The sequence below is a fragment of the Dipodomys ordii genome, unplaced genomic scaffold (genome assembly GCF_000151885.1).
Source record: "Dipodomys ordii isolate 6190 unplaced genomic scaffold, Dord_2.0 Scaffold155, whole genome shotgun sequence".
Lineage (NCBI taxonomy): Eukaryota > Metazoa > Chordata > Mammalia > Rodentia > Heteromyidae > Dipodomys > Dipodomys ordii.
This window is the reverse complement of record NW_012267371.1, coordinates 2174026-2194194: the sequence shown is the minus strand read 5'-3', so window position 1 is coordinate 2194194 and position 20169 is coordinate 2174026. Positions and strand designations below refer to the sequence as shown.

General features: G+C 47.9%; 1 protein-coding gene across 2 annotated transcripts; it reads left to right on the top strand.

Annotated features, from left to right (window-relative positions):
• The first annotated feature begins 11900 nt into the window (after positions 1–11900).
• Nfe2 (nuclear factor, erythroid 2) lies at positions 11901–19550 on the top strand. 2 transcript variants are annotated; one of them, XM_013032457.1, is made up of 3 exons: positions 11901–12080; positions 17066–17235; positions 18283–19297. In XM_013032457.1, the coding sequence occupies exons 2-3, from the start codon at positions 17122–17124 to the stop codon at positions 19288–19290; spliced, it is 1122 nt and encodes a 373-aa protein (XP_012887911.1). In that variant the 5' UTR covers positions 11901–12080; positions 17066–17121; the 3' UTR covers positions 19291–19297. The 2 variants fall into 2 exon arrangements, with proteins under 2 accessions (XP_012887911.1, XP_012887910.1); XM_013032456.1 differs by lacking the exon at positions 11901–12080 and adding an exon at positions 16661–16871 and having other exon boundaries at positions 18283–19550.
• Positions 19551–20169: the final 619 nt, after the last annotated feature.

Genomic DNA, 20169 nt, shown 5'->3' with positions numbered 1-20169 from the left:
CATGCCTACAAACCTAGCTATTCAGGAGGCTGATCTCTGTGGATCACAGCTCACAGCCAGCCCAGGCAGGAAAGTCCATGAGACTCTTATCTCCAATTTACCTCCAGAAAAACTGGAAGTGATACTTTGGCTCAAAGTGGTAGAGCACTAGCCTTGAGCAGAAAAGCTCAAGCACAGGGCGCAGGCTCCAAGTTCAAGCCCCATGACCCAAAACAAAACAACAAAAACAGTACCGTTAGCAGATGCCCCTAAAAGACTTTGCACCACAGGAAAAATTGGAACTAGTCAAAATGAGATGGCTTAGCCAGGCGCTCGTGGCTCACGCCTGTAATCCTAGCTACTCAGGAGGCTGAGATCTGAGGATCACGGTTCAAAGCCAGCCCGGGCAGGAGAGACTGTGAGACTCCTATCTCCAATAAAACCACCAGAAACAGGAAGTGGCGCTGTAGCTCAAGTGGTAGAGCGCTCGCCTTGAGCTGAAGAGCTGAGGGACAGCGCCCAGGCCCAGAGTTCAAGCCCCACGACCGACCAAAAAAAAAAAAAAATGAGATGGCTTAGATCAGCCATTTGTAGAAGTGGCAAATCATCTAATATAGTTTCAGGAAAACGTAATTCTATCAGCATATCTAAAGCTCTAGAAACATAATCACTTAAAGTAAAAAGGCTAGAGCACTAACACAATCAAATTTTAACCCAATCAATTATAATAACATGGCTGAAGGGGAGATAAGCGAAATCAATTAACTTGGATAGGGCTGAAACGCAATCAATCCAGTTGTATCTCCTTTTACTGAAGAGAAAGCAGTAATCTGCGAAGTATCCACTCCCAGCTTTGCCCCCAGATTGTTAGTATTTCTCCAGTATGTTTAGGGAAGAAAATTCTCTGTTGGACCAACATGAATGAATATCCTTTTGTTGTACGTGTATGTGTGTGTCAGTCATAGGACTGGAACTCAGGGACTGGATGCTGTTCCTGAGCTCTTTTGCTCAAGGCTAGCACTTTACTACTTTGAGCCACAGTTCACTTCCTGTTTTCTGGGGGTTAATTGGAGATAAGAGTCTCAAGGCCTTTCCTGCCCTCGCTGGCTTTGAACTGTGATCCTCAGCCTCTTGTGTAGCTAGGATTACAGGTGTAAGCCATTGGCCATGGGGCCATGGAGCCTGAATTCTGGGCCTGAGCGCTGTCCCTCTGCTCTTCAGCTCAAGGCTAGTCCTCTACCACTTGAGCCACAGCACCACTTCTGGCTTTTTTCTTTTTTTGTCGGTCATGGGGCTTGAACTCTGGGCTTGGGCGCTGTCCCTGCGTTCTTCAGCTCAAGGTGAGCACTCTACCCCTTGAGCCACAGCACCACTTCCTGTTTTCTAGTGGTTAATTGGAGATAAGAGTCTCATGGACTTCTCTGCTGGGGCTGGCTTTGAACTGTGATCCTCAGAGCTCAGCCTCCTGAGTAGCTAGGATTACAGGCGTGAGCCACTGGTGCCCGGTGAGGCTGAGATTTGAGGACGGTTGTTCAAAGCCAGTCCGGGCAGAAAAGTCCATGAGATTCTTTTTTTTTGCTGTACGTGGGGCCTGAACTCTGGGCCTGGGTGCTGTCCCTTAGTTCTTCAGCTCCAGGCTAGTGCTCTACCACTTGAGCCACAATAAACTACTCAAGGGCTGGGAAGGTGGCTCAGTGATGAGTGCTTGCCTGACATGCATGAGGCCCTGGGTTCAATTCCTCAGCACCATATAAGCAGAAAAAGATGGAAGTGGCACTGTGGCTCAAGTGGTAGAGCGCTAGCCTTGACCTGAAAAGCTGAGGGACAGTGCCCAGGCAAAGAGTTCAAGCCACATGACCAGCAAAAAAAATTTTAAAAATAAGCAAACTGGGGCTGGGAAGGTGGCTCAGTGGTAGAGTGCTTGACTTGCATGCATGAGGCCCTGGGTTCCATTCCTCAGTACCACATAAGCAAAAAGAAAAAAAAGCTGGAAGTGGCGCTGTGCTCAAGTGGTATAGAGCACTAGCCTTGAGCTGAAGAGCTGAGGGACAGCGCCCAGGTCCAGAGTTCAGGCCCATGACCAGACCTAAAAAAAAAAAAAAAAGAAAACTACTCAAAAAGCCAGAAGTAGCACTGTGGCTCAAGTGGTAGAGCACGAAGAGGTTCAGGAACAGTGCGTAGGCCCTGAGTTCAAGCCTCAGGACTGGCAAAAAACAAAAACAAAACAAAATCATTTTAGAGTTGCTCTAAACAAGTATGTGGGGGAAAAAAAAGAGTCAGGAAGTGGCACTGTGGCTCAAGTGGTAGAGCACTAGCCTTGAGCTGAAGAGCTGAGGGACAGTGCTCAGGCCCAGAGTTCAAGGCCCATGACCGACAAAAGAAACAAGTATGTGGAAAGGTTATACAGAAGCAGAAACTTTATCTCCCAGTCCTAAAGCCAGTGCTTTGGGGAAAGATGGCCTTTGCTGGGAGAAGGAAAGCACTACTACATTGAGACATACAGCTGGGCACTGGTGACTCCTCATATGAGAGAATCAGAAAACTGCTGTGGCCTTTCCCCTTGTACTGAGGGATTTGTTTCCAAGTTTGGTATCTCTTAATATAAGGTGAGATGCTTCATGAGGTGCTGCCATCTTGGGCAGCTTTCCCTATGATACTTCATCTTTTTAACTCTTCTGGGAAGGGAGTGGCTGAGCCAGAACTTGGGTCCCTCTGACAGGAGACTGCAGGCGTAATTGTCAGAAGCTGGTGCTCTGGTCTCAGACTAGCCAGTGGTTAATCTCTTAGTATCACTGGAAAAGTGGAGAGCCACAGATACTGATAGAGCAGGATGAGAAAGGTTGTTCTCAGTGATGGTTGACAGATGAAATGGAATTCCATTTGGGGTGTGTGTGTGTGTGTGTGAGTGTGTGTGTGTGTGTGTGTGTGTGTGTCCTGGGTCTTGAAGTTGGGACCTGGCAACCCTCAAAGCTGATACTCTACTACTTGAACCACAGCTCCACTTCTGGCTTAGTGGTTAATTAAGGGTAAGAATCTCACAGACATTCCTGCTTGGGCTGGCTTTGAACTGTGATCCTCAGATCTCAGCCTCCTCAGTTTCTAGGATTACAAGTTTGAGTCACTGGCCCATGGCTCCAGGGGATTGTTACTTCTTTATTTGCTTTATCAATTCTCAGGGTTTAGAGGTTCCTTGGTTTAAGAGACCTAGGTTTTCTTTTTCAGCTTCTCAAATCTCTGAGGAATATCACTGAAATCTATGTCTTTAGATGCAGGAGCCCTGGCTCCAGCAGATATGGTTGTCACAAATAGTAACTCTGGTAGTGCAGAGTTGTCCTGGTTACCCATGGATCTTGCAGCTGGGCCCTGGTGGCTCACATCTATAACCCTAGCTACTCAGGAGACTGAGATCTGAAAATTTTGAAGTCAGCCTGGGCAGGCAAATCATATATCTCCAATTAACCGGCAAAAGAAAAACAAGGAGGGGACGTGTGGCTCAAGAGGTAGAGTGCTGGCCATGAATGAAATAGCCAAGGAAGAATATGAGGCACTGAGTTGAAGCTGTAGGAAAGGAAGGAAGGGAGGGAGGGAGAGAGGAAGGAAGGAACAAAGGAACAAAGAAAGAAAAAAAAGGGGCGGGGGATTGCAGAGGCTTCTAGCTTGAACTCTGAGCTTGGGTTCTGTCCCTCAGCTCTTCAGCTCAAGGTGAGCCCTCTACCACTTGAGCTACAGCGCCACTTCCTGTTTCTGGTGGTTTTATTGGAGATAAGAGTCTCATGGACTTCTCTGCCCAGGCTAGCTTTGAACCGTGATCCTCAGATCTCAGCCTTCTGAGTAGCTAGGATTACAGGTGTGAGCCACCGGCACCTGGCTGGCAGAAGATTCTTAATTAAAGATAGAGGCTCCGGGCTGGGAAGGTGGCTCAACAATAGAGTGCTTGCTTTGCATGCATGAGGCCCTGGGTTCGATTCCTCAGTGCCACATAAGCAGAAAAAGCCAGCAGTGGCGCTGTGGCTCCAGTGGTAGAGTGCTAGCCTTGAGCTGAAGAGCTGAGGGACAGCACCCAGACCCAGAGTTCAGGCCCCATGACCAGCAAAAAAAAAAAAAGATAGAGTCTTCCTGCCCCCTGCCCTTGCTATCCTCTCCCCCACCCCCCAGTCCCAGGGCTTGAACTTGGAACATGGGCACTGCCCCTGAGCTTTTCTGCTCAAGGCTCAAGGCTAGTACTCTACCACTTGAGCCTCATCTCCACTTCCAGCTTCTTGGTGGGTAATTGGAAAAAGAGTCTCATGGACTTTCCTGCCTGGGCTGACTTCAATCCTCAAATCTCAGCCTCCTGAGTGGCTAGGATTACAGATATGAGCCACCTGTGCCTGGCAAATATAGTTTCTTTAAAAGATATGAAGTCCCTCCTTAAAGCCCTCTGAGTTCCTCCTTGTGTAGGTCAACCCAACCTGCCCCAGGGTACTAGATGAGAGAGGACTGAGAACTGGGCTGCCAGGGAGTAGTCCCTGAGCCTAGTCACCATGACCTACCCTGCTGTTCCAGGAGGCTGGAAACTTCCTCTCCTTCTGTATGGCTAGGGCTCTCGTGTACTGTAAATGGTCAAACCTTTATCCCCAACAACAATATATTTATATGTATAGTTTCTTCTTTCTGCAATGTTGAACCCTATGTTTCTGCCTAGAAAATTCAGCTTCTTGGAGTTGGTGGCATATGCCTATAATCCTAGGTACTCAGGAGGCTAAGATCCTCAGATCTCAGTGTCCAGCTTGAGTTTTCTGTATTCTCAAATAAGTTAACTTATAGGTTAGATGCATCCAGAAATCTATCCATTTCTTCTAGATTTTCCTATTTATTTGAATAAAATTTTTCCAAGCATCCTTTTTATGATCCTCTGCACATTGATATTTGTTATGTCTTTAATTTTATTTTTGTCTCTAATTTTATTAATTTGAGTCATGAAAAACTTAATGGCTCTATCCAGTTGTTTGTTGATACTTGGGAATGCTCCATTAAACTATGATGGGGAGGCTCATATCTTCATTACCTTGGTATCTTCTGAATTTAGCACACACATTCTGTAAATAGTTGTTGGATGAATGAGTTATATATTATACTAAAAACTAGACACCTTGGTGGCTCCTATAATCCCACATACTTAGGGGATCTCAGTCCTAGGGGTAGAGGTGAAACCCTAAGAAAGCCTATCACACACACACACACACAGAGAGAAGAAATTATTTAAATAAGGGTAAATGAGTTAAGCACCAGTGAGGCATTGGTAATCTTAGTTACTCAGGAAGCCGAGATCTGAGGATTGTGCGCCCACATACATGCATGCACACACAGCAACTGTGTACATTGCCTCATCTGATCTCACACACCCCATGATGGAAGCTATGTTCTTTTCGTTTACCAAGGGGAAATTGAGACTGGAAGAGGCTAAATAATTCACCCAAGTCTGTACTGCTAAGTGTTGACCTGAGACTCAAACTGAAACTCAGATTGGCAGATCAAGGAGGGCAATGTGGGTAAAGGAGTAGCAGGACCAAAGATGGCAGCTATAAAAACGGTGATGCCCGTGAAGAACGGATAAGTAAGTAAATAGCCTGGCATCTGGCTGGTTTCCATCCTGAGAGGGCAGGTCTTGCTAGGCAGCCCCGCCCCCTGCAGAGGATTGCAACAGTGGGATGGGGTGGGGTAGGGGTACTGGGGTTCCTGGAAGGTGACTGAAGACCAGAAGACTGGCACCGTGCCCATTATGGCTAGCATTAGCCCCACCCAACAATGCTGGGGTGTGATGGAGAGCCATGGCCTGAGGGCTTATTCCTGGATGAGTTAGCCACCAAATTCTGGGCATCCTAGTTCTGATTCCCTTCTGGAATCAAGCTGCCTCCTGGCTTAAATACCATCCCAAGCATTATCTTCATCTTTCAAGTAAGGAAATAAGTCATGGCCACACAACCAATCAAAGCCCAAACTCAAACCTTTCTAAAAATGTATTCATTTTACTTATTTAATGCTGTACTGCTGGGAATCAAACCCAGGGCTTTCAACATGCTATGCAAGCATTCACCACAGAGCCCCATCATCCTGACCTCACATGAAGGGTTTTAAGATTCAAGATCCTTTCCTTGCCAGGGATAGTGGTTCATGCCTGTAATCCAGCTATGTGGATGATGTAGGTAGGGAGGTTGGCCCCAAGGCAAAAAGCATTAGAAAAATATCTGAAAAATAACTAAAGCCAAAAAGGCCTGAAGGGTTGTCTCAAGTGATAGAGCATTTGCCAGTACTAGGTCCTGAGTTCAAAACTCGAGACCATCAAAGCAAAAAAAAAAAAAAAGAGTCGAGATTCCATCAGAGATAATAAGTAAGCCCTGGATGATATTTCTTCTGGGATATAATAAATTCTAGGCTCTACCAGCAGGCTTAACTCTGAGATGCCAAGGTCTAGGAATCACAGCCTTAAGCAACTCCTTTGAAAACCTCAAGCTCATTTGTCTTGAGAATGAGGCCCAGTCTCCCCTCCCAAATCAATCATCCAAGAATTGTTTTATTTATTTGTTTGTTTGTTTGTTTGTGCTGGTCCTGAGGCTTGAACTCAGGTCATGGGTGCTGTCCCTAAGCTTTTGTGCTCAAGGCTAGTGCTCTACCACTTGAGCCACAGCTCCACTTCTGGCTTTTTGCTGGTTAATTGGAGGTGAAAGTCTCGTGGACTTTCCTGATTGGGTTGGCTTTGAACAGTGATCCTTAGACTTCAGCCTCCCCAGTAACTAGGATTACAGGCATGAGGTAAGAATTCTGATCTGAGGAAAAGAACCTTCTCCAAGGCTTTTTAAAAATCCTATCCTTACCCAGACTAGAACACAAGGGGGAAAAAATGAGTGGATGGCTGTAGAGATCTGGCTTTACCTTCTGGGCCTCAGTTTAGACTACTCTAGCAAGAGGAGCTTGCCTTACTATTCATTCTTGTCCCAAAGGTCCTCCATCACCTCCCCCATCCGGGTAACCGCCTGGCTCTGCTGCTTAGGATAAAGCCCAGCCCTCCCCTTACCCCCTGTGGCTGCCTCCCTTTTCCGTCTGTTGAGAGAGGAAGCCAAGGGGTGATGGGTGCACAACCCTGCAGGGCACTGATAAAGGGCCAGTGCTATCCCCGCCCTCTGGGGCCACTGCGGTCAGACCAGTAGGCAAGCAGGCCAGGCAGCCAGTTCCCTTCAGGACCCAGGGCCCTCCCCTGGTTCCACCTCTACCCACTCGGCCTGCCCGGTCTCTTCTCGGGAAGCTGGTTGCATAACCACTGGGGTGTTTGGCAACATTGCTGTGGCTTGACCTGATGCCGATGGTGGTGTGCACACACACGTAGTGGGGGTGGGTTGACCAGAGGTGACGAATTAACCTTTTAGGGGGTGAGTGAGAATGACAAGATAGTAAAGCTATGTGGTCACATTTCTGTCTATGTTGGGAAGAATTTCTCTGTATGAGGGAAAGAATTTGGGGGGGATAGGAAATTCTTAGGCATCTCTGCCTGGCCAACCCGCAGGCACCATCTAAATCATCTAGCTGGTACATTTATAACCTGCCCTGTAGGATGTAAATCAAGCAAAGGAGAATGAAGGTAGATGGATCCACTTAAGAGGTTTTAGGAATCTGAAAGAAAGAGGCTAAGAGATCTCCCCATCTCCCTGGGACCTTAAGCAGTGTTTTGGAGTCAGGACAGCTAGAGAACCACAAGAAAGGCCTCTCGGGCTGGAAATGTGGCTTCGTGATAGAGTGCTTGTTTAGCATGTATGAAGTCCTGTCAGTACCACATAAACAGAAAAAACTAGAAGCAGCACTGAAGCTCAAGTGGCCTTGAGCAAAAGAAGCTCAGGGACAGTGCCCAGACCCTGAGTACAAGCCCAGTACTGGCCAAAAAGAAAAGAAAGGCCTCTCATACAGAAAAGCACTGGTGTGGGTGGGTGGGAGAGACATCTCTGCTTAGTCTAAGTGTCTCTGTATATTCCTTAGCTTAGCCTACATAACCACGTCTGTCCCTACAAATAAGTACTACAGGAAAAATGGCAACTTTTTTTTTTGAAGTGGGATTTCCTTACATTTGCTCAGCTTGCTTACTTGGCTGGTGATTTACCACTTGAGCCATACCACTGCCAAACCAGCACTGCTTGGTTTTTTTGCTGATTATTTGGGAGATGGAGGTGTCTAGTGGACTTTTCTGCCCAGATTGGCCTCAAACTGCCATCCTGTGGATCTCAGCCTCCTGGGTAGTAGGATTACAGGCACAAGCCACTGTGCCTGGCATCAACACTTCTAGGAATCCCTGTTGCATATAGGACAGCATACCCTCTCCCTAGCTTGACTTTGAAGATGCTTTACAATGCAGTCTTATTTTACAGGTACCTCTACCCACCACCAGTTAAATCCATGACATAGGCAATCACTATATCCCTGCTCCCAGACCCTAAGATTTATCTTCTTGTACTTATCATCCTATGCCCTGTACTAGGAAGCCCAAAGTACCACTTGTGTTGAATGCTTCTGTGCTTTCCTACCTTTGTTCAGAATGCATTTCTTCTCTTCCCTTTCTCCACAGCCCAGATCAGCTGTCAACTCCTCTATGAAACCATTCCTAAATTTTACCATGTAGAACACATTTCCTTTTCTAGCACATTGCACGTTGTGCTTTAAGTAGCCCAATCTGTCCTGGAATTTATGATCCTCTTGCCTCAGACTCCAGAGGGCTGGGATTATAGACACATACCACCATGCCTGGCTTTCCAAAGCACCCCATGTAGACCTTTAGTAATATGATTCTCCAACTATATTGAGAATAAACACATGGACTGTCTTATTTATCTTTGTGCTTTTGGGGTATAAAACATGGACAGTTAATAAGTATCTATTGATTGACTGATAGTAGTTTTTTTTTTTTGAGGTGCAGGTGAGTGAACTCATAGTTTTGTACATGCTAGGTAAGTGCTCTACCACAGAGCTATATCCCCAGTCTGAATGAATGGTAAGCTGTTATCTATATTTATATCTACAGTGCCACATACCAGATTCTGAGCTTTGTACTTCTCTTCTTTGTACTTTCTTTTCTTTTTTTGGGGGGGGGTCCAGTCGTGGGCCTGAACTCTGGGCCTGGGCGCTGTCCCTCAGCTCTTCAGCTCAAGGCTAGCACTCTACCACTTGAGCCACAGAGCCACTTCCGTTTTTTTTCCTTTTTGCTTATGTGGTGCTGGGGAATCGAACCCCGGGCCTCATGCATGCAAGGCAAGCACTCTACCACTGAGCCACCTTCCCAGCCCTCTTCTTTGTATTTTCTATAACCTGATATCATTATTTAATCGCCACAGGCATAACTATCACCACCCTTTATCCCATCATAGGGGGATATATTATATATGCAAATAGAAAAGCTGTATCTGGATGCCTACTTATGTGATCCACATTCATGCTCAAAGTCATCCTGGGTCTACATGTACCATGCAGTGAAGTCATTGGATTGCCTCTTGTCTTACATAAATCATACTTATAGAGATCATCTCCTAGGACAGGGATGGAATTCAAAGCATTCAACTATGAGTCTGGCATGGGCATTTATGAATTCCAGCACACTAGCATGCACAGGAAACTCCTTGTGCTATCCTCATTGCCTGTAGTCTTGCTTGATGGTGTTACTGGGCTATGGGGGGGGGGTCTTGAGGGACAACTAGGGTAGCCCTTTGGCTTCATATACTATTATATAGCATTGAAGGGAATGCTTCACCTTTGGAAGGTTCATCACTGGGACAGATTTTTCTTTCTTTCTTTTTTTTTTTTTTGGTTGTGGGGCTTGAACTCAGGGCCTGGGAGCTGTACTTCAGCTTTTTTGCTCATGGCTAACACTCTACCACTTTGAGCCACAGACTCACTTCCTCTTTTTGAGAGGTTAATTGGAGATAAGAGTCTTACAGGGACTTTTCTGTTGGGGCTGGCTTCAAAATGCCAACCTTAGATCTCAGCCTCCTGAGTAGCTAGGATGACAGGAGTGAGCCACCAGTGGCCAGTTTTCCCCCCATTATTTTAACAACAAACACAATCCTATCAGATGGATTTGCTGAATGTCAGCCCTACTTTGGGGTGGCACTTATTTATTTCCCCTAGTTGGAGCTAGGTGCTACTGGTTCACACCTGCAATCCTAACTACTCAGGAGGTTGAGATCTGAGGACTGAAATGTGAAGCCAGCCTGAGCAGGAAAATCTGTGAACTCTGCTCTCTAATTAACCAGCAAAAAGCCAAAAATGTAGCTGTTGTTCAAATAGTGCCAGCTTTGAGCAAAAACGTTAAGGGGCCTGAGTTCAAGTGTCATTACTGGCATAGAAACTAAAAGAAGAAGCAAAAAGAAAAGAAGAGCCAGTTGAGTGCCTGTGGCTCACGTCTATAATCCTAGCTACTCAGAAGGCTGAGATCTGAGGATCGCAGTTCAAAGCCAGCCCGGGCAGGAATGTCTGTGAGACTCCTATCTCCAACAAACCACTCAGAAAACTGGAAGTGGTGTTGTGGCTCAAGTGGTAGAGCACTAACCTTGAGCTGAAGAGCTGAGGGACAGCGCCCAGGACCAGAGTTCACGCCACACAGCCGAGAAAAAAAAGAAAGGAAGGAAGAAAGAAAGAAAGAAAGAAGGAAGGAAGAAAGAAGGAAGGAAGAAAGAAGGAAGGAAGGAAGGAAGGAAGGAAGGAAAGAAAAGAGCCAATGGTTCATGACTGTTATCCTAGCTATTCAAGAGGCTGAGATCTGAGGATCACAGTTCAAAGCCAGCCTGGACAGGAAAGCTTGTGAGCCTCTTGTCTCCAGTTAATCACCAAAAAAGCATAAAGTGAAGCTGTGGCTCAATTTGGTAAAGTGGTTGCCCTGAGTTCAAGCCCTAGGACCTGTAAAAGAAGAAAGAAAAGTTTCACTGGGAGGAAAAATAGAGGGAAAGTATAAGATGTGGTTTGTAATGACCAAAAGCTAGACATGAAGTAGGTGAAGGCTACTAAAAACTTGGAGAAAGATCTTTCTCTTAGTCTCTTAGAACTTGGCCTGAGGATGGATCCTGTGCCATGGACACAGATGCAGGAAGACCTGTGGAAGTATGCATTGGCCTGATGCAGATCTGCTGTGGGTTTCTGGGGAGATGAACCTGATATTCTACACAAGTATCCCAGCCAGTCCAAGGTATGGTAGTTGCTTATATGGCTGGGGGGAAAGGAGGACAGAGGGTATCCAGGGTCCTCTTCAAGTGAAGACAATAATCTCCCTAATTGGGCAGCCCCTCACCCACCACACACACACACACACACACACACACACACACACACACACACACGAGATCAAGAAAGAAGCCTTTGTTCGGACATCTGAGGCTGGGGGGGGGAGGGGAGAAGGCTACAGGTAAAAGGACACATCAAAGTAGCTGGCGGCCCCTCCTCCCCCAAAATAGCTCCCTTACTCGGTTCCCAGAGCCCAGGCTTTCCGGTACTCTAAACATCTACCTGCCTTAAACAGCTGGGACACCTTGGGTCTTCATTTTCAGCTGCCTGCTCCCTTGTTATGCCTCAGTTTCCCGGGAGGTGGGGAAGGTGGGGGAGGGAGGGAAAGGAGGAGAATTCCAACCCTATCCAGTTTCACGGAGGTCACTTTTGAGTGGTCTAGGTGTGTGTCTTTGGGTCGGGGGAGTGGAATTCATCACACGCCGGGTGGAGAAAATACAGACCTGGGCGTTCTGGGTGCCCCCGTTGGCCCGGAGCAAAGGCGAGGGCGGGGTGTGGGCAGAAACCACACCGGGCTCAAGTTTCCTCTCTTGGCCAGAAGGGGCAGGAGGAGAGGAGGGCCACGGGGGGAAAGGGGAGGGTTGGAGTAAAGGACTGAGAAGCCAGGCCGAGGGTTGTAGAGAGAAAGGGCAGGGTGCCGGCCCTGGAGCTCCCCGGGGCTCCGCCAAGCCTTGGGGGTGTCGGGGAACCTCCCCTACTACACTGAGCCATGGCCTGGAGGCGGGGCTCGGCCCGAGCTGGTTCGCAGAGGTAGTGCGGCTCGGGAGCTGTGACACCTCTCCCTTCATCCTGCTTGGAATCTCCTACAGGTACCTGAGAAGACGGGGTGGGGGCAGACTGTTTCCAGACTGGAGAGGTGGTGGAGTGTGGTGGTGGAGGAGATGGGGGAGGAGAAATTAACCCTCTTTTAATAGGTCTGTTTGCAAGAGATTTGCCAGACTTCCCCAGGTTTAAGTCTTGGACATCTCTGAGAAAAAAAGTCCTCTGGGAGAAGATCTAGATGGCTTCCCTCTCCCCCCCCCCACTCCCGCGGGAAGGGGAGATTTTTCTGGGATCCTTGGGGTGAAAGGTTGTGAGATGGAGGACCCAACCTGGGAAGTGTCCAGGAGAAACCTTTCAACTGGCCCATTCCCCCTGGGCAAGCCAATAGATTTCCTCCTTCCCCATCCTGGTTGCCTTTGTCCCATCTGCCTGGGAAGATTTTGGGGGAGAAGCTGAGGAATTGGAGACCCAAGATATATGAATACATGTGAAATGCTTGTTATAGCAAGAATGGGAGTTGGTGCCCAGCTGGGTTCTTGGCTCCTATGGCTTCTCCTCAGAACTCTAGGGCTGTAGAACTGGACCTGGAAGGGAGAAGAAAGCACCTGTTAGTTCTTTCAACTGGAACTTTTGTTTTGGTCGGTCAAGGGGCCTGAACTCTGGGCCTGGGTGCTGTCCCTCAACTCTTCAGCTCTTGAGCTCTTGAGCTCAAGGCTAGCACTCTACCACTTGAGCCACAGCTTTTTCTGCTTATGTGGTGCTGAGGAACCAGGGCCTCATGCATGCAAGGCAAGTACTCTTGAGCTACCTTCCCAGCCCTCAACTGGAATTCTTGAAGGAGGGATCAGACCATCTGGGACTGGGTGTCTCCAAGTCATTGGTACCAAAGAACTAGAGGTTGGCATCTAGGGATAGAGTGACAGGATAGCAGAAGTGTGTTCCCCTCCCCCTCCCTTGTTCCCACACACTGAGTCATGTGGGCCACTGGAGACCTGAGTTTATTCTGCTTCAATCTTTCCTCTTCCATGTTCAATCTGTTTGTTTCTCTATATTACCTCTGGTTACCTAACTAGGTTGCTTACCTGCCAAGCTCATACCTTAAGTTTACCTTTAAGTTTACCTTCCCCTCCTTCTACTCTATATTGACCCCCAGACAGTTGAATAAACCTCTGAACAGGAACCCTGGGGCAAGCCCCCGCCTTACTGCCCCTCTCCTTATCAAGGAAATGAAGAGGTCTGGGACAGCAGTAGAAGGCACTTTTTCTTTTTCTTCTGCCCAGCATCCCTCTCCAAATGATCCTGCATCTCTAAGCATAAAACTCCATACCCTTTTGTGAGTACTTAGGGATGGTGGTTAAGATCTTTAGTAGGGGTTCTGGGAATATAGTTCAGTGATAACACATTTATCCAGTCTAAGCAAGGCCTTGAGTGTGATCCCCAACACTGGGTGGGGGGCAGAGAAAAAAAGAAGACTTTCCTAATCTTTCCAATTTCTGCACTCTGTGTGGTGTTTTATAAACCCCAATCATCTCTGAGCATCTAGGGCACTTTCTTTTTTTCTTCTTCTCCGTGTGTTTGTGTGTGTGTGTGTGTGTGTGTGTGTCTGTCTGTCTGTCTGCCTGCCTGCCTGTCTGTCTGTCTGTCTGTCTGTCTTGAACTCAGGGCCTGGGTGCTGGCCCTGAGCTTTTTTGGTCCAAGCTAGTATTCCACCACTCGAGCCACAGTTTCATTTCTGGGTTTTTGGTGGTTAATTGGAGAGAAGAGTCTCATGGACTTTCCTTCCTAGACTGACTTTGAACCACCATGATTCTCAGATCTCAGCCTCCTGAGCAGTACAGTCATGAGCCACAGTTGCCCAAATAAAAGGTACTTTCTCACTCCCCCTTTGTTCTGGTACAAACTTACTGCTGCACCACAAAGCTGGCTGGCATTGGTCCAAAAGTTCTCCTCAACTACCTCTTCCTGCCTCCCCATGCTACTTTTATACTTTTCATCTTCCTATCTCAGGAAGAGGGGGATACTAAGCTCCAAGTCTTCATGGAAAAGGAGTTATATTTGGATTCAGAGACAGCTCTCTAGCTTCATTTGAATCAAGAGTTTGAAGCTAGAAGAAGCCTATATCCTATTTCCCCATTTCCATTCTGGCTTTGTGTTCTTCCTTGAAAATTCATACAGTTGGGCTCTTTGATGTCTCTTTTTCTTAGCCTCAAAAAAAGTCTTTGTTCTTTTTTGGTGATACTGGGGTTTGAACTCAGGACCTCTCCCTTGCTAAACAGGCACTCTTCCACTTGAACCACATCCCTAGCCCTTGTTATTATTTCTTGAGGTAAGATTGGCCTGGCATTAGAATCCCTAGGGCATTTATTTGTTAAAAATGCTGCTTTCCAGGCTCCTGCATGATCAGTTCAATTTGCTAGGTCTATCTAGGTGGCTTTCAGGAATCTGTTTTTCCATGTATTCCAGGTAAATAGTGCACAATCAAGTTTGCAGTACCCTGAACTGGATGGAATCTAGTTCTTGCAACAATGAGGTTTGCTCTTCCTGTCTCCATTTAATGGAGGAGACTGAATATGTATGAAGCAGCTCACCTAAGGTCATGCTCTTCTGTGTGTATGTGTGTGTGTGCTGTGTGTGCTGTGTGTGTGTGTGTGTACCAGTACTGAGGCTTGAACTCAGGGCCTGGGTGTTGACTCTTAGCTTTTTAGGCCAACATTGGTACTCTACCACTTCTGGCTTTTTAGAGATAAGACACATACACAGAAAGACTTTCCTTCCCAGACTAGCTTTGAATCTTGATCTCCACATTTCAGACTCCTGAGTAGCTAGGATTACAGGCATAAGCCTGCAGGGTCTAGCTAAGGTCATGCATATTGAAGGCTGGGAAGCCTGGTCTCCTGCCTCCTAGGGAAGGATCTTTGTACTGCACCTGAGAGACCCAGGAAGGTCAGAGTGGGGGTGGAGTGAGTATGAAGCAAGAGTCTTGGTCCTGCTTCTAAACCCCTTCTCCATTCATTTGCTTTTGGGCAATTTCCGCCAGAACCTGGGTGGGGAGGGTGGGGTTCCGGTGTTGAAATGGCATCCTGGACAGACATAAACACCCCACCCACTCTGCCTACTGGTCAAGGCTCTATTCCTATATCAACTCCCAGCTCTGAAGATGGCATTTATATCATGGAGGTAGAGGTGGAGGTAGGAGCTCAGAGACACCCTTATTCAAAAGGATACTTGTAGTGCCTGTAAATTTTGTGGTAAGTCCAAGAATGGATTCCACATTGAATAGTTGTGATAGGTCATCTTTGTGGTGGGTGATCTAAGATCATGCTATGTGAGATTACTGGCCTATCCTTTGTCTCTCTGGAAGTTTTCTTCATTCTGGCTACTTTCCTTCACTAATGTGTTGGTGGTGATGGTATGTATGTGTGTATGTGTAATGTCTGGTCCTGAGAAATCAGGAAGCCTTTGCTAAATATACTCAGCATCTTGTGCTGAAGACAAGGACAGATTCAGGGAGAGATAGGTGTCATGGAATAGGAGGTAGGTTGAGCAGAGGGCCTGACAGAAAAGGGAAGATAAAGGAAGAGGTGAGAGTTCACTGAGAACTCTAAACTCGTGTCTAAGATGAATAAGACCTCCAAGTTCAACTTGTCCAGCTCCCTGGTTTTACAAATGAGGAAACAGATACAGAGCAGTAAGATGACTTTGCCCAATGTCCCCCCCCCCCTCACACACTGTTGCTGATGCTGCTTTATGGCTGGGCTGCAGCTTGAGGCCAGATCAGAAGAAGGTGGATGATCTAGATATTGGTGGCTCATACCTGTAATCCTAGCTACTCAGGAGGCTGAGCTGAGGATCCCAATTTGAAGCCAGCCTGAGTAGGAAAGTCCCTGAGACTCTTCTCTCCAATGAATGACTCAGAAAAAAACCAGAAGTGGCACTGTGGTAGAATGCTAGCCTTGAGCAAAAGAAGCTCAGGGATAGTGCCCAGGGCCCTGAGTTCAAGCCCCAAGACAGGTACAAAAAAAAATGAAGGTGGATGAGAGGGGAAGAGGTATTCAAAGATCTAAAGAGGCACTGTCCAGAAGAAGAGAAAAGGGACTGAGACTCAGACACAGTAGACAGAGGTGTAGTGTGGCAAGCCACCAGGGAGGGTGGGAAGGGACGGTGTCTTGGTTGAATAGACAGTCCTATTCTAGACCTCATCCTACCATTTAACAGCTTGGGTCTCAGGTTTTGAATAGATTTCCTAGGGTCTTTGTGAAAACCAATCTCATAAACAAATGTGTATAATACACCAGTGTAGTGCAGTTCCTGACAAGCATTTAGCAAGACTCCTGTGGTTGTTACATTGCCTTGGAAGAGGAAAGAAAGACCCCTGGTTGTGTTAGGGTTGAGATATGGCCAAGATGATCCTACAAGGACATGAAGTAGAGGTCCTGTGTCCCCAAAGCACTGTAGCTGATAAACCTCTTATCTGGCCCAGGCAGGGAAGGCCAGGGGTGAGGATAGGAGGAGAGGGCAGGGCTGCTATCGCCACCAGGCCTGGTCCATATCTCAGACAAGAGGAGGGCATGTCTGCTTAGTACTTCCCACAACATACTCCTTGGGGATCCCTAAGCACTTACTCTCATCTTGGAAAGAAAAGACTGAAACTCTTAACACTTAGGAAATAAGAGGAAAGCAAAACTGACTCCTGTTGGTTCCTTCCCTAAAATGGGCAATTAGACCAAGACAGAAAGAAAAAAAAAAGTCTCTGAAGATCCAGCTCTGTATCTGGCCAGGAATACAGTTTGAAGAAGTTTCAGAAGAAGCAGGGGATTGAGAAAACATCTTGTCTGGAGGTAAAGACCTACTATGCTTCCAGAAGGACTGAATATACTTATAGTAGGTGAGGCAGAGACCACATCTCAGAAGGTTTTGGTAGCTTACAGCCCAGCAGAAGTGAGGAGCTGAAGACTGCCCTTCTCTCATGTGGCAGGACAAACTTGCAGACACTAGCAGGGGAAGCTCTAATACTTTTCCTCTTTTGACACAGGTTGCTGAAGCCCTTTGGGCTTTGGGGGAAGCTGGACGCAGCCCTGGCCCAGTAGGATGCCCCCTTGCCCTCCCCAGCAGAGCAGAAACAGGTTGACACAGCTGCTCAGTGCAGAGCTGGGTGAGATGGAACTGACTTGGCAAGAGATCATGTCCATCTCCGAGCTACAGGTAAGCCCTAGGGAGTGGAAGGATGGAGAAGGCTGGAGGCTGGATTGGGGTGGAGGCCAGGGGGTGGAGGGAGCCAGGGCTGAAAGTGTTGCAGACACTGAAAAATGAAATGCTGGAGTGTGTGGGAGGGGTGGATGGAAACAATGAGGAATGTTGGGGAAAAGGGGGTGCTGAGGTGCAGAGAATACAAGTGGGGGAGAGAAGGATCTGACAGGCCAAAGAGGGTGTAGGTTCCTCTTAGCAGCTTCTCTGTTCACACCTCTCTCCCTGGCCTCCTGCTCAGCCCTCATCTTTTTCTCTTCTGACCTCCTCTCTTCGAATCCTGCCCATCCTCCTTCATTTCCTCTCCTTGTCCTTAGCAACTGGGTCCCTTTCTCCCAGGTAGCAGAGCAGTAGTAGTTCAGGGGCCTCAGAAAGGGGAGTCAGAATATGCCGGGGTCCTCTCCTGCTGCATGTTGGACAAAGGGGTGTCTGTTGGCCTAAACAATGATGTCTTTGTCTCCAGCTGAGCTGGAGCAAGGTGGCTCCCCTATGTGGGTTGGGGGCTGTATTTCCAACATGTTCTTCCTCCTTGCTGCACCTGGGCAGGGACTACGGGACTGAAGAAATGGCAGAGCTTGTGTAGGCTCTCCAGGTGCTTCTTCATCCCCATCCTGGGCTCTGTGCCCACCTCCTTAAACTCCTCTGTTGGAAGCCTACAGGATCTGCCCTAGGCCTTCCTCTCACACAGCAGCTCCCTCTGCTGGACACCCAGGGGATGGCCCCAAGCTGAACTTGACCCTTTGACCCAGGATAACCACAGCAGGAAAGAGTTCTGAGGGGTTGTTTTGGATAACAATGCCTTGTCTTCCGGTGGGAAACTAGGGAACAGGAACCATTTTAGTCCAGTAAGAGGAGGTTCCAGGACTTGTCTGCTAGAAGCTTCCAGTGATTTTTGACAACTTTTGGATCTCATCTCATTGGTTCTTTCAGAAGGTCTTCGCTTGATCCTAACACAGGGTTCCTCTTCTCCAGTCTGACTCCAAACCTCTTTGTCTTTTCTTGCAGGGTCTCATTGCTCCAAGTGAGCCATCATTTGAACCTCCAGCTCCAGCCCCTTACCCTGGACCTCCACCAACCCCAACCTACTGTCCCTGCTCAGTCCATCCGGATCCAGGCTTTAACCTTCCTCCACCACCATATGAGCTCCCAGTATCCACATCCCAAGTTCCAGACCCTTCATTCCCCTATGGCAACATGGCCATACCAGTGCCTAAGCCACTGACCCTCTCAGGCCTGCTCAATGAGCCCCTTGCTGATCCCTTAGCCCTCCTGGACATTGGGCTGCCAGTGGGGCCACCCAAGCCCCAAGAAGATCCAGAATCGGACTCAGGATTATCTCTCAACTACAGTGATGCTGAATCTCTTGAGCTGGAAGGGACAGAGGCTGGTCGGCGGCCGAGCGAGTATGTAGAGATGTATCCAGTGGAGTACCCTTACTCGCTTATGCCCAACACCTTGCCCCACCCTAATTATACCCTGCCACCTTCAGAGACCCCCTTGGCCTTAGAGGCCTCCTCTGGTCCTGCACAGGCTAAGCCTGCTACACGGGGGGAAGCAGGGAGTCGGGATGAGCGTCGGGCCCTGGCCATGAAGATCCCTTTCCCTACGGACAAGATTGTCAACTTGCCTGTAGATGACTTTAATGAGCTCTTGGCAAGGTACCCACTGACGGAAAGCCAACTGGCTCTAGTTAGGGACATCCGACGTCGGGGCAAGAACAAGGTGGCTGCCCAGAACTGCCGTAAGAGAAAGTTGGAGACTATCGTGCAGTTGGAGCGGGAGCTAGAACGACTGGGCAATGAGAGGGAGCGGCTTCTCAGGGCCAGAGGAGAGGCAGACCGTACCCTGGAGGTCATGCGCCAACAGCTGGCAGAGCTCTATCGTGATATCTTTCACCATCTTCGGGATGAATCAGGCAACAGCTATTCCCCAGAGGAGTATGCTTTGCAACAGGCTGCAGATGGGACAATCTTCCTTGTGCCCCGGGTTACCAAGATGGAGGCCACAGACTGAGCTGGCCTGTGTGTGTTTGGTGGTAGTTGGGGGAGGGGGAGAGGGCCTGGTGGGGATTTTCCTCCCTTCTGTTAAAGGCATCCCCCCATACCCCAACATCCAGAAGGTGCTAAATTCTCCACATTAGTACAAGGGGAACCCCAACTTTTTGAAGCTCTGCAGTGTTCAATGAGACTTGCCTGAGGCCAGAGGAGAAACTTAACTTCCTAGGTCTCCAACCTCCACCTCTTGTCTAAGCATCCCTCTTTTGGTTTTATAAAGAGCTCTACATACATAAACTGTCTCATTCCATTGTCTTTGTGTAATGGGGCTGTAACTCAGGGCCTGGGTTATCTTTTTTGCTCAAGAGTCTACTGATTGGGCCACAGCTCTACTTCAGGGTCAGATTTTCCTGCATAGTTAGGATTGCAAGCATGACCCATGTGTGTCCTGTTTATTGTCTTCCTTTTTGTCAGTCATGGGGCCTGAACTCTGGGCTGGGGCACTGTCCCTCAGCTCTTCAGCTTAAGTACAGTGCTATACCACTTGAACCACAATGTCACTTCCGGTGGTATACTGGAGTCTCTCTGACTTTCCTGCCTGGGCTGGCTATGAACTGTGATCCTCAGATCTCAGCATCCTGAGTAGTATTAGTCATGAGCCATTGGCACCGTTTAAAGCTTCCTATTATTAAGTTAGGACTTTCAGCTCAAGGCGAGCGCTCTACCACTTGAGCTACAGCGCCACTTCCGGTTTTCTGGTGGTTTTATTGGAGATAGGAGTCTCACGGTCTCTCCTGCCCAGGAATCGAGATCCTTAGATCTCAGCCTCCGGAATAACTAAAATTATAGGCATTTGCCACTGGTGCCCAGCTTTATTACGCTTACTTAAAAAAAATAT

Coding starts and splice junctions, on each gene's coding strand:
- Nfe2 (XM_013032456.1), top strand. CDS start 17,122: ATGCCCCCTTGCCCTCCCCAGCAGAGCAGAAACAGGTTGACACAGCTG. Junction 17,236..18,282: donor TGTCCATCTCCGAGCTACAG/GTAAGCCCTAGG, acceptor CTTTTCTTGCAG/GGTCTCATTGCTCCAAGTGA.